Source organism: Balaenoptera ricei, chromosome 5 (assembly GCF_028023285.1).
Source record: "Balaenoptera ricei isolate mBalRic1 chromosome 5, mBalRic1.hap2, whole genome shotgun sequence".
In the NCBI taxonomy this organism is placed as follows: Eukaryota; Metazoa; Chordata; class Mammalia; order Artiodactyla; family Balaenopteridae; genus Balaenoptera; species Balaenoptera ricei.
The window spans coordinates 56,263,043-56,281,294 of NC_082643.1; the positions used below are offsets into that span (position 1 = coordinate 56,263,043).

Consider the following 18,252-nt stretch of genomic DNA (forward strand, 5'->3'; position numbering starts at 1 on the left):
TAAAAAGATTAGAAAAATACTGTTAATTTTTTAGGATTGTTATGGTATTGTGGTTATATTGTAAATATCCTAATTGCTTATAATAATGATTTGGTAAAAACTCATGAAGTCCTATTTTACATTAAAATACAGCAGAAAATAATGAATAAAGCCATTATAGCAAAAATGTTAACAACTGACAAAATGATGTGATGAATATAGGGGTGTTCTATACCATTCTTTCTAAATTTCTGTGTCTGAAAAATTTCATAATAGTTAAAAATGAAAGATAAAGAATAAATGAGACAATATATTTGAAATCACTTTGTAAACTTTGAAAGGATAGATAAAAGAGATTTTTTTTTTTAAAGAAATTGTTGGAGAAAGAAGGAATGGTTCTTTTTCAAGCATATGTGCTACTTCGGACCACACTGCTAAGAGAAGTCAGGACTGGCCACCACAGAGATCCACCCAATGCCTCTAGAAATAGAAACCAGGAGCAATAGCATGGATTCCCAGATACTGATCTTTTTAATACCTCCCTTCATGCCGAGATGACCTTGACCAAAATTGAAGACAAATGTCTTCTTGCTGGGAAAGGTGGGCTAAAGCAACGTGCACTTATCCAAGAAGAAGCAGAAAGCCTGTAACCATTACAACATGAGAGTAACTGGTGAGTTTTCCTTTTTGCAGATCGGTAGGATTTGGCACCCAAAGCAGAGGTTTGAAACCATGGATGATTGCCCTTATTGTGTTATTACTGACAGTGGTAACTGTGGCCACTGGTCTTCTGGCTCACTTCTTAGTCTCTGGTAGGTAAAATTGTGGATTTTGCTCAGTTTGATTTCAGTTTTCTGTAAAGCTTCATTTGAATAAATATAAATTTATTTCCATCCAAAAATAATGTACTTTCACCAGTAAATGTCCACATTTTGAATTTTTTAATTTATTCAGTCATTTCATCAACAAATAACTACTGAATGTTTAGTATGTCCAAGTACTTTTCAGGGCACTCAAGAAACAGCATTAAGCAAAGCAGATAAATTTCCCACCTCCTTGGAGCTCACAATCTAGTATTCTTTTCAGAATCTATACAAAAGACCAAAACAGTAATTGTCTAAAATTTACTAGTAATCACAATAAACTCTAATCATTCATGTATATGCAAGTGAAAAATTATGATGAATTAGTTATTAAAATTGGCTCTTTTACTCAGCATTTTCTGCCCACTAACATTTCTAGGGAAAAAAGAAAAGCACATGTCCAATGAAATAATGAATTTTGAAATTATTGGTAAAGTATAAATATGATACAATATTATTACTTATTTTTAGAGAAAAAATTTTACTCTTTCCAAAACAATATCGAGAGATTATTTTTCTATTGCCTGATATATTTATAATCCCACAAAAATTCATTGCAGAATTCTCTTTTTATATTGCATCACTCTGCAGAGTGCAAACCATTTACATTTTTGACAAACGTCCACAATGTCAATCTCACACAGATGTATGTGATAAGACAACTAGTTCAGGAGACTTATTTGAATAGACTTATCTGTTGTCTCTTTCCTCAGACTTGATGGGGGAGTGAAGATTCTTTTAGGAGCTTTAAAGGGCTTAAGAACATAGTTCTGGGGCCCATATAATGACCCCATCTGTAGTTTACACCAATGGCAAAAGATTCTCAGGTCAGCTAATTTAATGTATAGAAGTCCCTTTACTATGAGTAGAGGGTTCAATTACAAATGGACTATATAGATTAGTAATCGGGGGGACCAAAAAAGCACTACAGAGTCCAGAGATGTCCCTAGGAGATAGACTATCCTGAGGCCCTCTTTCTTTCCTAGATCCACAGCTTCCCAAGGAGAGATGTGCTTCTGTGGTTGCTCCATTTTCTATCTTTAACTCTTTGTAGATTTCTTGCCCCACCAGGGCCATACTCCTAAGATTACCACATTCCTCCACTGCTCTGTTTTTTATAAACTTTCCTGAGAGACGAGCAGAAATCTGATTGATTCATCCCTTTTACACACTGTTCTCACCTCCAACCTCAGGCAGTTTTTTCCCTGCCTTTCTTTTCACACCTTTCTTAGTGTGCCTGGCTCTTCCATTAAAAACCAAAATTTACAAGAACACTTATTTACCTCTACTTCCAGTAGAGTACAAGGTGGTATACATTTCACCACAGCAAGAAGCAATACAGTAATTAAATATTCCAGCTCTAGAGCCACACTTGTCTGGGTTTAAACTTGGAGAGGCCACTAACTAGTTGTATAGCACAGAGCAAGTTACTTAATGCCTCCTGCCTCACTTTCTTCATCTGTAATATGAAGGTGATGCCAGTCTTAGAGAGCTTAGTGAGAGTCAAATGAATTAATACATATAAAGTGCCCAGAACAGAGCTTGGCACATAGTAGGCACTGAATAAATACCAGCTACTATTATTAACATACAACATTAATCATTATTTTTATTATATTTATTATTAAACTAAATTAAAGTCTCAGAGATATATTCAAGACTTCATATTAGCCCCATTATAGTTGGGCCTTAGATCCCAAAATCTACCCTCAAACCACTTAATTTCCTACTTTTTTTTTCATCACAGACCAGAAAATGGAGTATTATCATGGCACCTTTAAAATTTCAGATCTACGAGTCAAAAGTAATTCTGGACAAAGCAGCCCACACCAGCTTAAGGACTTACAGGAGATGAGTGAAAACTTGGTAAGTCAGATAAAATTGTTTCTATCATAAAATATTGCAGGAGGAAGGGATTTTGTAAATCATTTTCCCCACTATTTCTTAAAACATGATTTTCAGACAATTTGCATCAGAATCATCTTACAGATTCCCAGGTCCCACTCCAGATCTTCTGAATCAGTGTATGATGGGGTGGGTGGGTAGGGAGAGGGGAGTAAGGGAATCTGCATTCTAGCAAATTGGTGATTCTGATAAACCACTTTTTAAACCACCTCATTTAAAAGTGAGAGAACGGAAGCCAAGGTATCCCAGCCCATCGCTCCCCCATTCCACCACAATACTACCCAACTGAAAAGCTTAAACATACCAGAAGTGGTTATTTGTAAAACCACATGCTTTTTTTTGTTAGACCACATTTTAAGACTTAAAAGATTTGTTAAATACATGAAGAAAGAGGATTATAAATGTTCATTTTATCTCAAAAACACACTAATTAAGATAAAATACCCAGACCTATTGTGCAATATTCAAATGACCTGCTAACGATTTTGTTAAAACTGAAATACAAGACTGTCCCACCCCCCACCCCCCCCCAAAAAAAAGTAAACTCAGTTGCATAACAGCTCTGCTCACGATGCGTGCGAACCCTCACTCAAAAACTAAGGTCAAGTTAACTTCCTTGACAAAGAAGCACAGAGCATAAAATTATTTTAAAAGGGTGGAAATGTCAGGTGTTGGTTTGTTTTAGTCAAAGAATCTTTTTTTTACTCAAAACATTTCCTTTCTTTCTCAAACCATTTTCCTTTTTTCATGCCGCTATTTGATCTGTCCACATGCATACCCAGTTGCAGCATATTCACAGCCACATCACAGATGGAGTTTTTAATCTGTATTTCCAATTCTCATTAAATTATGCACATTTTTTTTATTTTGCAGTCTCATCCCCCCAAATCAAGAATTACACTTATAGATTGATATATATCCTCCATTCTTTTATATTCAGAGCACCTTAGAAAATAGCGTTTGTGATCATTTCTTGAGGAATGGCAGAAAAAACTTGGATACATACCTTAGTATCTCTTTTATTCCTCTGACCCTGACTCCACATAGCCTCCTCAATCTAAAAATATGAATAATAAATTAATTAATCTTAGTTAAAAAGATATACAATTTCTTTGAACATTGAAAAAATATTTATAATTTAACAGGAAAGTTTAAAATTTGTTTTCTTTATGTTTTACAGCCAACATTGTTGGCATTGTTTTAGGCTAACTAAGACATTGTTTCTACTGAAATAAATGGACAGGAATGAAGCAGGTCTTTTAAAAAAAAGTGAAAGAAATTCACTTATAGAGGTACGTCTATAACATTATGTGTTTGAAGGTGGACTTTGAAGCTTCACTAAAGCACACGTTTTTAGGTGTGAAAGAACCTCAGGTACAAAGGCTGAGGTATGTGATGAAACATTATCATCATAAGGACCTACAAGGCCTTTCTCTAGTTGTCATTATTTATTTCTTCTCTTTTATTTTCATACCACACTCTCATTCTCCTCCCCCTGCAGACAACCATACTGTATTTCACATGTATTCTTTTATTAGTATTCATTCTTGCAAAAATGCATTTTCTTGTTTTGTGCAGAGCACATGCTTTTAATTTATTCTTTGTGTTATAAATCCCTTGTTTAAAAATGTACCATAGTTTGAGTGGCTTATAAACAACAGAAATTTACTTATCATAGTAATGGAGGCTGGAAGTCTGAAATCATGACACTAACATGGTCAGGTTCTGGCAAGAACCCTCTTTCATGTTGCAGACTGCAGACTTCTTGGTGTATCCTTACATGGTGGAGAGCAGGGAGCTAAAGAGCTCTCCGGGGTCTCTTTTATAAGGTGCTAATCCCATTCATGACCTAATCACCTCCCAAAGGCCGCACCTCTTCATATATGGCCTTCATTATGTTAAAGCAGGTTCCCTCAATGCCCACTTTCTGAAGGATTTGTAACATAAATCAGTGTTGGATTTTGTCAAAAGCTTTTTCTGCATCTATTGAGATGGTCATATGGTTTTTATTCTTCAGTTTGTAAATGTGGTGTATCACACTGACTGATTTGCAGATACTGAAAAATTCTTGCATCCCTGGGAAAAATCCCACTTGATCTTGGGGTATGACCCCTTCAATGTATTGTTGGATTCGGTTTGCTAGTATTTTGTTGAGGATCTTTGCATCTATATTCATCAGTGATATTGACCTGTAATTTCCTTTTTTTGTGGTATCTTTGTCTGGTTTTGGTATCAGGGTGATGCTGGCCTCATAGAATGACTTTGGGAGTGTTCCTTCCTCTGCAATTTTTTTGGAAGAGTTTCAGAAGGATAGGTGTTAACTCTTCTATAAATGTTTGATAGAACTCGCCTGTGAAGCCATCTAGTCCTGGACTTTGTTTGTTGGGAGTTTTTTAATCAGTTTCAATTTCAGTACTGGTGATTGGGCTGTTCATATGTTCTATTTCTTCCTGGTTCAGTCTTGGGAGATTGTACCTTTCTAAGAATTTGTCCATTTCTTCTAGGTGTTTACTTTATCGGTATATAGTTGCTTAGAGTAGTCTCTTAAGATCTTTTGTATTTCTGTGGTGTCCATTGTATAATAACTTTCTCCTTTTCCATTTCTAATTTTATTCATCTGAGCCCTCTCACTCTTTTTCTTGATGAGTCTAGCTGAAGGTTTATCAATTTTCTTTATCTTTTCAAAGAACCAGTTTTTAGTTTCATTGATCTTTTCTGTTTTCTTCATCTCTATTTCATTTATTTCTGCCCTGACTTTTATGATTTCTAGATAGGAACAGTTTGTTGGTAGTAGACATTGCACTTATCCATTCCATCTTTTATTAACTTGGACCATATTGCCCTTCATAAAACAAAAATCCATAATTTTAAAGTAATCGTATTTATCAGTTTTCTCAGCCTTATGGTTGTGTTTTTAAAATTTTTTTTTAAAGTTATTTCCTCTTTTAAGTTATAAAATTATTTTACTGTATTTTCTTCTATTAAACTATACTTCTACCTTCTACAGAAGGTTTTTAATGCATCTGAAGTCCACCTTTGAATGTGATATTAAGTAGGAACCCAGGTAGTGATCCAGTTTTCCCAATGTAATTAACTAAACAATCTGTCTCACCAATATATGGTATGATTATTCAGCTTATGACACTTCTTAGCCCCTGAGTCTTACAGAAAAAAAAAAAACCATGATCCATCTCTTCAAACTACTTCCCATCTCCTTGGAGAGATGATAGTAACACACATGAAACTGAACAGCATGACGTGATATAGTTAAGGACTAAATTGTATGTTGAGGACTATAAGTGCAGAAGAACTTCAAAGAAAAGGAAGATCAACTAGGGTTCACATGGTCAGGAAAGGCTGTGTATTATTTTAGCCCTGTTTAAGTGAGACAATGTCCCTTTCCCTCCCATCCCCACCAATTTACCTTCAGGAGAATTACAGGAAGTGCTCATGCCTCATCCTGAGCCACTCCTTTTTATTGTTGCTAAATCCCAATGAGTGAAACCAGATTCTTCTCTCTGACCTATGTGGGTGCTAATTAGACAGCCAAGAAATACAGGTTGTAGGTCCTGTTCTTCCTCATAATTGGGGATTTACTGATTTGAATGGAAATGGAGATGCAAAAATAAAATGAGTTCATGCTCAGATACTGCTAAAACCCATTCCAGTTCCTTGAGATAGTAGCACAGACATATCTCATCTTTCATACCATTCTTCAGAGAATACTCCAGTAACCAGACACCATGATATTCCTAAATAGGTAGGTCAATTTTATTATTATTATAAGTTTGAGTAGGATCACTGACTGAACGAGCACTTCATTTGAAGAAATATATTTCAGAAATATTTTTAAAGTATAGGATCATTACAAATGTGAAAGTTAAAAACTTGTAACACTATAGCAATAACACTAGTTAACATATATTGAATGCCAAGCACTCAATTAGCTTAGCACATTAAGCACTGTATCTGTATTATTTTAGTTAATCCTCAAAAACAAACTTATGAGGTAAGTATAATTATTATCACAGTTTTACAAATTGAAAAATCAAGGTACAGAGAAGTTAATTTACCCAAGGTCATTCAGCTAGTAAACGATATAGTTAGGGTTTTAGATTACATTTTCTTAATACATTTTTGTCATCTGTGTGATTTTACTTCCCATCTACCATCCCACAAAACACCAGAAATCAAATAATTATCCCTGGTACATTATTCTCTTTCAGTTACAGTTGACCCTTGAACAACATGGGTTTGAACTGCGCAGGTTCACTTACATGCAATCTTTTCAATAAATACGTGCTATAAATAAATAAATAAATATGTGCTACAGTACTACATGATTGGTGGTTGGTTGAATTTACAGATGCAGAACAAGGGATACAGAGGGCCAACTATGAAGTTATATGAAGATTTTTGACACAACCCCCCACATAGTTCAATGGTCATTGAATACTGTATAGTGTTAGCATGTGCCAGTGACCACCACCTGAATTAACAATGGCACCAGTTAGGAATTTTCTTAGTGTTGTCTCCAAAAAAACCCACTTCTCCTGTGCCCAAAGCAGTCCTAAATTTTGTCTTCTTTGTGCCCAAGAACACCAGAAACAGCTCCTGAAATGACCCTCAAACTACCCTTTAGATTATGTGTCTAGAGTTGTGGAGACAAAGAACTTGGAAACAGAAGTGATGTAAGGAGAAAATGTAGTTTAGGAACACTCTCTAAAGGAACTTGAAGACACCAGTGAGAGACTTGGCTCTCTGAAGCAGGAAGCTCTTCTCTTGAGAAAAGGCAACTGGGTCAAGGTAAACAACTTAGCAAAGGTATTAGACTACCTAAAGTTTGGAGTTGCATAATGTAAGAGAAGTAAGAGGCCCAATGCCTGGTGTAGGCCTATGGTCCTATGCCTAGAGAAGAGATGAATTTGAGAGCTTAGAGAGAAAATAAGCAGCAATTACTTTAAAAAGCAAAAAAAAAACCTTTGTGTTCAGAGATTAGAAAAATTGGGTGTAGAATGTGACTGAGTTCTTACTTGAGAGCTCAAACTCACGTTCATTTCATAACTGAAGATTAGGTATGACTAAAAGAGGAAAATGTGTATCACAATCTCTGCCTTCAATGTGTTAAATTTGAATACTGAAAGAAAAAGCTAACTGTTGTATATTTCATGTCTAATCTTCAATATAACACTGCAAAGGAGGCATTGTTATTCACACTTTATAGACAGATAAGAGAACTAAGCCTCTGAAGTTAAGGTCCACAGTTGGTAAATCAAGGAGGAGAGATTTGAAGCCATATAGGTTAACTCCAACAGGTGCTATCTCCACTAAATTGTTCTTTTTGTCAGGAAGGGACTAAGCTATAATAGAAAGTTCAGTTCTACATCAATTCTTCTCCCATTTAATTTTTAAATCCATAAAGATTATAAATCTATATGTTCTGTCAGACCACTTTTACTTAGCCAACACATTGGGATTACATTACTAATTATATAAAGATGTCTTCATCCTTAGTTTCTTCATTTCCTTGTATCAATTTTTTCAGCTTTATTAAGATATAATTGACATATAACATTGTGTAACTTTAAGGTGTAAAATGTGATGATATGATACACTTATGTTGCAAAATGATTACCACTATAACACCTCCATCATGTCACATAATTACCATTTTTTTTGTGCGGTGAGAACACAAGATCTACTCTCTTAGCAACTTTCAAGTATATAACACAGTGTCATTAAGTATAAGCATTACAATGTACATGGGATACCAGAACTTATTAATTTGTAACCAGAAGTTTGTACTCTTTGATCAAGATTTCTCCATTTTTCCCATCCCCTAGCCTTAGTACCATTCTACTATCTGTTTCTATGAATTCCACTTTTTAGATTCCACATAAAACTGGAATAAAGTATTTGTCTTTGTCTGACTTATTTCACTTAGTGTAATGCCCTCAAAATCCATCCATGCTGGCAGAATTTCATTCTTTCTCCTGGCTGAGGAATATACAGCTGACCTTTGAACACTATGGGCTTGAATTGCAAGTGTCCACTTATATGCAGATTTTTTTTCATTAATAAATACTGTAGGATTATATGATTTGACCCATGGTTGGTTGAATCCACAGATGCAGAACCATGAATACAGAGAACCATATGGGAACTGTGGATACAGAGGGATGTTATGCTATATGGGGATTTTCAACAGCACAGGGGTCAGTACCCCTAACCACGACATTGTTCAAGGGTCAACTGTATATATATGTATATACATCTTCTTTATCCATTTATTTTTTGACAGACACTTAGGTTGTTGCCATATCTTGCCTATTGTGGATAATACTGTGATGAACATGAGAGTGCAGATATCTCTCTGAGATCCTGTTTTAATTTCCTTTGGATCTATACCCAGAAGTGGGATTGCTGGCTCAGATGGTAGTTTTAGTTTTTTGAGGACCCCCCATACTTCCTCCACAGTGGCTATGCCAATTTACACTCCCACCAACCGTGCTCCTTTCACCAAAGTCTTGAAGTTTCATTGTTAAGATCTTTCACCTCCTTAGTTAAATTTATCCCAAAGTATTTTATTGTTTTTGATGCTATTATGAATCGGGTTGTTTTCTTTATTTCTTCTTCAGATATATTGTTGTTATTGTATAGAAACACAACTGATTTCTATACACTATGAATGTTGATTCTATATGTTTGATTTCTCTGTTGATATGTATGCAACTTTACTGAATTCATTGGTCAGTTCTAACAGTGTTTTGGTGGCATATTTAAGATTTTCTATATATAAAATTATATCATCTGCAAATAAAGGCAATTTTACTTCTTCCTGTCTGATCTTGATGCCTTTTATTCTTTTTCTTGCCTGATTGCTCTAGCTAGAACTCCCAGTAACATGGTGAATAGGAGTGGTGAGAGTGGGCACCTTCTTATCTTGTTCCTGATCTTAGAGGGAAAGATTTCAATCTTTTACTGTTGAGTTTGGTGTAAGCTGTGCATTTGTCATATATGGAGTTTATTATGTTGAGGTACGTTCCTTCTATACCTGATTTGTTGAGTGTTTTTATCATGAAAGAACACTGTATTCTGTCAAATGCTTTTTCTGCATCTATTGAGATGGTCATATGATTTTTAGCTTTCATCCTATTGATGTGTTGTGTCACATTTATTGATTTGCATATGTTGAACCATCCTTGCATCCCAGAGATAAATCTCACTTGATCATGGTATATGATCCTTTTAATGTGCTGTTGAATTTAGTTTGCTAATACACTGTTGAGAATTTTTGCATCAGGAATATTGGTCTGAAGTTTTATTTTCTTGTAGTGTCCTTACCTGGCTTTGGTATAAAGGTAATGCTGGCCTCACAAAATAAGTTTGGGTGTGTTCCTTCTTCTTTGATTTTTTGGAAGAGTTCGAGAAGGACTGGCATTAATTCTTATTTAAATGTTTGGTAACATTCACCAGTGAAACCATCTGGTCCTGGGCTTTTCCTTTTGAGGAGGGTTTTGATTACTGATTTAATCTCCTTATTCATTATTGGTCTCAGATTTTCTATTTCTTCATGATTCAGTCTTGGTAGGTTGTATTTTTCTAGGAATTTATCCATTTCTTCTAGATTATCCAATTTGTTGGTTTATAATTGTTCATAGTAGTTTCTTATGATCCTTTGTATTTTTGTGTTATAATGTCTACTCTTTCATTTCTGATTTTGTTTGAGTCTTCTCTCTCTTTTTTCTTTTAGATAGTCTCACTAAAGCTTTGTCAATTTTGTTAATCTTTTCAAAAACACAGTTCTTAGTTTTGTTGATCTTTTCTATTGTTTTTCTGATCTTTATTTCATTTATTTCTGTTCTTATCTTTGTTACCTCTTTCCTTCTGCTAGCCTTGGTCTTAGTTTGTTCTTTTTCTAGTTCCTTGAGGGGTAAAGAGATCAAAAGACCAATAAGCCTCAAAATCCTGTGAGCACCATCAGTGCTCAGGTTGGCCATGTTCTACATAAACTTAGGATAATGATTCACAGCTGACTTCTTAAATCCTGGGTTTTGCCAAAAATCTGGATTTTAAATAGATAGAATAACAACTTTAAAGGATTGCAATAAGAACGATCAAGATTATGGTCCTTATTTTTAGAGGGCAAAGAATATAGGCTGCCTTTGGAGAGGGGTAACCATTACATGTTGCTTGTACATATCAGTGGGTAGGAGCTCTTAGTCCATAGGAATCAAGTTACTGAAAATGTCAACAAGGAGAAAAAATTCCCCTCAAATACTTCATGGGCAGTTTTCTTTTTTCTCTAGGAGCACTGATCTCAATCTGATGTAAATTTCATTAAAAACACTAATAAAATCTTCCTGATAAATGCAAGGCTTTCTGATAAATAAATTTTCACTTCCTTTTATTAATTCATTCAAAAAAGCATGCTGAATTCTTACATATTGTAGAGTATGAAAAGAAGAATGACTGTCCCTATCCATAAAAGGTTTGCAGTTTACTAGAGGAGATAATATATTTTCATAAATAACTATATTAAGGAGTAGAAGATATAAGAGGAATAAGAACAATTAGGACAGGAAGAGGAAAGATTACTCTGAGGTTCAAGGAATAAACCCAAAGTAGGTCTTATCTGAAATAGACTTTGAAGGAGAGTTGTGATTCAGAAAAGCAGAGCCAGCAGAATCAGAGAGGGGACTACAGACCAAAGGAATAGCCTGAGAAGGGCAAGTACACAGGGAAACAAGACATGCCTGCAAACAGCACTACCAAGCATGAAAGGTAATGGTGGTGTTGATGGGGGTTGTGGGTGCGGGGATCAATGAGAGATGGTGAGGCCCTTGAACATATGACTCTGTGACCAGAGGCTCAAATGCAATTGTGCTCTAATCTCTATTTCTACCTTGAGTTCAGCCCTGGAGTAAAGCAACTTCAATTAAACCTTATTTGAGGTTAAAGGTGTGTTTTTTAAAAAGCATCTCTTATACCATCCTTTGTGTGCCACCCTTATTATAACTAGGAGAAAGCAACAGGATCTGAATTTTTTTCTTGGCATGTTTTGGCTCTAAACTTTTAGTTCTCAGGCACTCTGATCTGGTGTGATGTTGGTAGAAACTGCCTTCATATTCCATTGGCCAGTCTTCAGTGGCATATCTCTCTGAAGTTTGTGGTCTCAGCTCTGAAACACCCCTATGTGAATACAAAGACTGCTGTGAGAGGAGCAAGCTGGGAAGCATCTAAACTGAAATGCAGGCTATGTGTGTGAACAGAGGTAGTTTAGGAATGAGAGTTAAATGGCTGGGCCTGTCTGTTTGTTTGAATTGAAGGCCTCTCCCTAACTCTTCCATTAAACACCCAACTAACCTTCAATTGTCCTCTTAGAACTTAGTCTCAGTGCAACTTCCAGCATTTCAAAATCATCAAACATAAAGAGGCACTACCTTGAAAGGAGGTCTTTTGTTCAATATGAGGGACTAACTCCAACTACAAAACTCTACAAATGGCTCCAAATGGGAGCAAGATAGATTTATAAATCACTAACTCTATTAAGATATGTAAATAATCAACTTAGAACAAGCTGGCACACAGCTTAAAAAAAGTGTCCTTTGAAACTTCTGAGAATTTAGAATTAGAATGCCAAAGTGCTGGCAGAATGTTTCTGATGAAATACGCCTTAATCTGCCAGGGAAACATTTTTGGGGGGGGGGGGGTCTCTAGAAAGCTAGTTCTTACATAAACTCCATTCAGCAATAAAGTTTACATTCATGCTTTCTCTAATTTCCCCTGTTTTAAATCCCTTTAGTGTAGGAACCCTGTTAGCTAGTCTCTGTGCCCCAGCATTTTTTAGGAAAACATAAAGATCCTGGGCTTCACCCCAGACCCAACCAATGAGGCTTTATAGGGACACGGTCCTGGAATTTGAAATATAGAGAAGAGACTTCTATATTTCTGTGATGACCAAAGTTACTTCTACCTAGATTCTTCTTATGTTATCCTTTCAGCTCCTATCTTCCCAGACACCTGAACTATTCAAAGATGGAATGGACGCTGGAGCTAGATATTCTTCTCAGCAGGCATTCTGCCAGATGAATGATGTCATCCAGAGTCAAAAACTTAATCCAGTACCTTCACCAACAAGTCACAAACAGCCAAGGGATCTATTGCGGGTAGAATTTCAGGGGATAATTACAAACCAAACTTCTTTAGATACTCAAACACTATTTACTTTTTTTCCTTTTAATACTGGTCATTTTTCTCCCCTTTGTTTTGGTTAGTCTTTTCTTTTCTTTTGGATTTCCCCCAGATACTGAGTAATAGGACTGGCTGTGTATGTCGGAAGAGAAATGATTAAAACAATTATCGGTCTTGCAAAAACGTATCTTACAAAATAATTTCAGTTCTAACATATAAACCCCACATTTCTTCAACCCATTTAAGCTTTTCTTATTTAAATACAAGTAAGTGTATATTCTGGATACAAGCAATTTCTCTATTTGCTAAATACTGTCTTTGATCTAAAGTTCAAAAATATATTACCAAATTTATGTTTAAAAGTTTTATACTTTAAGTCAATCGACTGTTTATGTTATAACTTATTGTCATATGTTCTATGAAAGAAAATGAAGTAAAATGCACATCACATTTAACAAGGAGGTTGTGTGATTGATAAGAGATGGACCTAGAGACAGAAGACCTAGATTTAAGTCCCAGTTTATTAATCCACATGATGCTAGGGAAATTCACATGATGTCTCCGAGTGTCAGTTTCCTCTTCAAATGAAATAAGAATCAAAATAATTCTTATTTCATACAGTTATTATAAGGAGTAAGGGGGATATATATTTTGTTTCCCAATTAAGCTTTTTACAAATGCCTGATACTGCTAAGGAAGTCACAACTTGTTCCTTGATCTCTGAAACAGTCTTCTTTTTTATTTCTATTCTTTGGGTTTTTCAAAATGAGAGTTGGTTTTCTTGTCTCTTTCTTAAGGATTTAGGACATAATTTTTGCACATTTGGCTCATCTACTATCAAATATGAAATGCAGTGCCTGCATTCAGATGACACTGTTGCCACCAAGTGGTCACTAGGGGATACTGCAAGCAAAAATCTAGGTGTGAAAAGTCACAGCATCATAACGTCTTGGCAGGCAATTAAAATTCTGTGCAAATGGACCCCAAACAGTAGTTTTTGTTCTCCTCCCCTGTTGACATAAACTGAGGAACACAACTTTGACCTAAACCTGTAAAACCACCTTACTCTTTCTTCCTTCCTGACCTACCCTAGGGCTCAGAATCAACAACAATTAGAAAATTGTTAGCTCTTTCCTAAATCTCTAATGCCTCTTCCCTGTACTTACAGCCAAAGACCTGCAGAGAAATCTGAGACCTGTGATGCCAGGATGGGGACTAACCTGATCCACTGGCAGTCTACTACCAAAATATACCCAGCATTTTATATGTGTTTAATCCTTACAACCCTATGAGTAGCATAGCAATATCTTTGTTTTAGAGGTTAAGATACTGAGGTTCAGCTTGGTTCAGCAACTTTTCCAAGGTCACCCAGTTCATGAGCAGCAGGATAAGCAGGCTTCAAACCCAGCACTGAGCCACGGTTCTCTCCACCACTTCTCAAGGCCTCCCTGCATGTCCCATCTCTGCTCTGCAGCTTTCTGCTTCACCTTCTGTGGAGCTTTAGGAAGATAACCTTTACCCCAGATACCTATGTCAGCACATTAGAGTCACCTGGGGAGATTTTTACAAATACAAATGCCTAGGTTCTGTCCAGACGATTTATAACCAAAATTCTGGGAGAGGGGCCCCAGCATCTTAAGTCTTTTTTTTTTTTTTTAATTCTGCAAATGATTCTGTTGCACAGTTGGAATTGAGAACCACTGGTTTAAATCATGATATAACTCATGTTAAAACATTTTTCTATCGCTTTAACATTTAATCAGGGGTATATTCTTCTTATAAAATATCTTATTAACACATAGTTTCTCTCTTATTGTAATAACAGGTGGATGAGATATTTATAGATTCGGCCTTGAACAAGCATTATATCAAGAACCAAGTAGTCAGACTGACGTATGTATGTTTGGGCAAAGGTGGATTCACATCTTGGAGTGACAAAGGGCAAAAGAGATAGGAACCCTCATATACTGTTGCCTCTATGAGCTTGGCTTTTGGCTAGGATTTCTTATAAATATTATTTCGACAACAGTCTCGAGATACAGGGCCGACCACCAGTTTGTAAACACAAAAACTAAGACTCTGGGAGGTTAAGTGATATGTTCAAAATTCCACAAGTGACAGAACCAGGATTCAAATCCCATCAACTGATTATAAGGCCTGGGACTACCAGAAACCATAGCTTTGGGAAAACCCAGCAGCATGTCACTGCATGCACCAAGTTGTATTCTTTCAATACACATGTCATTTCAAAAGTATTAAGAAGGCAAGGTTGACTACAAAATGGGATCATAAGTCTTACCTGTAATGAAGCCCTAGTTACAGGAGCCATGCCCAAACAAAAAGATGTTCCTGTTTTAATGAATTTCTGCTTGTTGTGGTGGAGAGGGAAGTCTCCTGTCATTTGCAGAAATTGCTCAGAGGTTTCAATTGTGTTATTTGGAAAGCTCATAGCAGAACATATACATAACAGATACAAACATATGGGCCTGTGTGACTCATCTTCTTAAAGAAAATGAATATAGTCAGACAGATCTATTTGAAGGAAATAATAATCGGTTTTCTCATCAATAGGCTAATGCTTTATTGGCAGACTTACTCCAATTTCCTTATACCTTTATCGAGTAACTAGTGACCTCCAGAAGGATTTTACAATATATATTGGATAAATTTTACAATATTTAGGAGATAAAAAGCATGTATTTTCTGAAATTTTCTAGATTTCATGCCCTCCATTTTTAAATTCTGACTTGCCATAGCATCCTAGCAAAATTTTCATAGCCTTATGAACTCCTTTGAATTTGTAGCCACTATCATTTTGTAAGCTTTGTGTGGGTCCAGAGAAATCCCACTTGGTAAACAATGTTTTCCCTCTGATTTAAAAAGAGGGAAAATTACTAGATTGTATATTTACCAATTTGACATAAAATTCTGTTTATTTATATCTTCACATTCCAAAGCCTAAATGAACCACAATATATAAAATGCCTTCAAACTGATATGATTCCCTCTTTTTTTAAATCAAAGAATTCAGGAAAATAGGGCTTCAGTGCTTTTTAGAGCTTGGATCTTTTGAAATGTTAAAATAAAAGACATGGCAGATCAACACATAGGTTTCCATTTTTCTTAAAGCTCTTTAATTGTTTGGTTTTCCTACTTTAAGAGTATGGAAAAATTCAACCCCACAAGTGAAGGGGCTTGAACTTGTGTATATGAAAAAAGTTCAAGGAACTGGACATGTGTAATCTGGAGAAGACTCAGACACCAAGAATATCACTGTCTTCAAATATTTTATGTGGAAGAGGGAACTGATGTTTTATGTATGTCCCAAGTGGTAGACCTAAGCCTATGGAACGTAAGCTTTAGGGAGACATATTTCAACTCCAAGTGAAGAGCTCTCTTAAAATCAGAGCTGACCAAAGAGAAATACCCTCTTTAGAGAAGTAAATCTTTTTAATTACTGTGCTGGGGTTAGATGACCACTTATCATGGAGGCTGTAGAGCTGATGAAGGTATCACACGAGGGACTGGCCAACAACACCATTAAAGTTTTTTCCAATCCTCAGGGTTTATAATTTTGATGATAAAATTTTGGTGTCTGAGTCTTACTCAAATGCTATAACAAGCCTTCAAATTAATGGGGAAAATTCACTCAGAACATAATGAAAACTTGAAGAGGGAACATATGAAATGATCTTGAGTCAGAAAGTGACATATATGAGTTATCAATGTGAGATGATTAGTTCTTGACACTTTCAACAACTAAGGCATAATTCAGGAGAAGACAATACAGAAAAGAGAGTTAGATAATACTGGATGTATTCTTTGAACAAGTACCTTTCTCTTGTGTGTCACAGTCCAGAGGAAGATGGTGTGACAGCAGATGTCATTATGGTGTTCCAGTTCCCCTCTGCTGAGTTAAGGGCAGTGAGAAAAAGGAAAATCCATAGCATCTTAAATGAGAAGATAAGTAACACCAGAGCTTTGTCAATAAATGCCTCGTCAGTTGAAGTTAATGGTAAGTAGGTACCTTTCTATGGGATGTGAAGTTCTCTATTAAGTCCATTTTATGTCTAATCATAAACTTATTTACCATTATTTCCATTCCAAATAATAGCTAGAATTCAGATGGAAAAAATTTCAAGTTAAAAAAGTGACTTTTAAAGGTTTTATTATCCTCTGATGAAAGCACGTCTGAAGTTAGTTGTCAAGTGATTTTTTCTGTAGTAACTGACTGGCACTCATCCAGAAATAAAATCAAACCTTTACCACTAACAGAGAGTCAATTTGAGCCAGCCACTTCCTCCATGACTAAGCAAGTGAAAATACCAAGTGTTTAGCAAAAACTGTTTTTCTGTTTCTAAAACATAAACTCACTTGTTGCCTTTTTAAAATATGAATAGTTTCTGTAAACAGTGAAATTATGAAGTTTATGTTAACTTTTTTTCCTATGGGCATTTGAGAAAATGGTAAATCAACTTTGGAGCCACTGAAGCCTTCTTATAAGTAATGCTTTAAAAATCACTAAACTAGAAAAGAAATCATAGGAACAATTATACCATTATTGCTTCTCTAAAAAGAAGTAATCTTTATCAAGGCACTTCTCTATATCCTTTACATGCAGCATCTAATTTCTATATTCTTATGAATTAGGCAAATTCACCTTTATAGATGTGAAAGAGGGGCAAAAAAGGTTAAGGACTCCAATAATTAAAAGGAGCAAACATTCGGGACTTCCCTGGTGGTGCAGTGGTTAAGAATCCGCCTGCCAATGCAGGGGACATGGGTTCGAGCCCTTGTCCGGGAAGGTCCCACATGCCACAGAGCAACTAAGCCTGTGTACCACCACTACTGAGCCTGTTCTCTAGAGCTCTCGAGCCACAACTACTGAAGCCCGTGCACCTAGAGCCCGTGCTCAGCAACAAGAGAAGCCACTGCAATGAGAAGCCTGTGCACCACAACGAAGAGTAACCCCCACTCGCTGCAACTAGAGAAAGCCCGCGTGCAGCAACGAAGACCCAGTGCAGCCATGAATAAATAAATAAATAACTTTTTTTTTAAAAGGAGCAAACATTCAAATCTAGATTACTAATTTCTTGAAAGGCTTGTGAAAAAAGGGTGTGGTCAAACGCATTTCAGAAATTCAGTCTATGATATTCACCTCTTGGAAATTCATCCCTTATATTAGCATACTAAAGACTCTGAGGAGACCAGCTAAACAGAAACCTGTTCAACCGTGTACATTAAGCTGCTTCCACAAGCATCTATTTCTGGAAGACAAGTACAGATTTCCCGTACAAATTCCAGGGGACAC

The 18,252-nt window shown here is 35.9% G+C and overlaps 1 protein-coding gene across 1 annotated transcript in view; it reads left to right on the plus strand.

Moving 5' to 3' along the window:
* The first annotated feature begins 715 nt into the window (after positions 1 to 715).
* The window catches only part of TMPRSS11A (transmembrane serine protease 11A), a 30,979-nt gene continuing 13,442 nt past the window's right edge, over positions 716 to 18,252 (plus strand). The window contains exons 1-4 of the mRNA XM_059924070.1: positions 716 to 791; positions 2,590 to 2,708; positions 14,767 to 14,834; positions 16,796 to 16,956. Of these exons, the coding sequence (XP_059780053.1) occupies positions 716 to 791; positions 2,590 to 2,708; positions 14,767 to 14,834; positions 16,796 to 16,956 (424 nt within the window). The remainder of the gene's footprint in view (positions 792 to 2,589; positions 2,709 to 14,766; positions 14,835 to 16,795; positions 16,957 to 18,252) is intronic.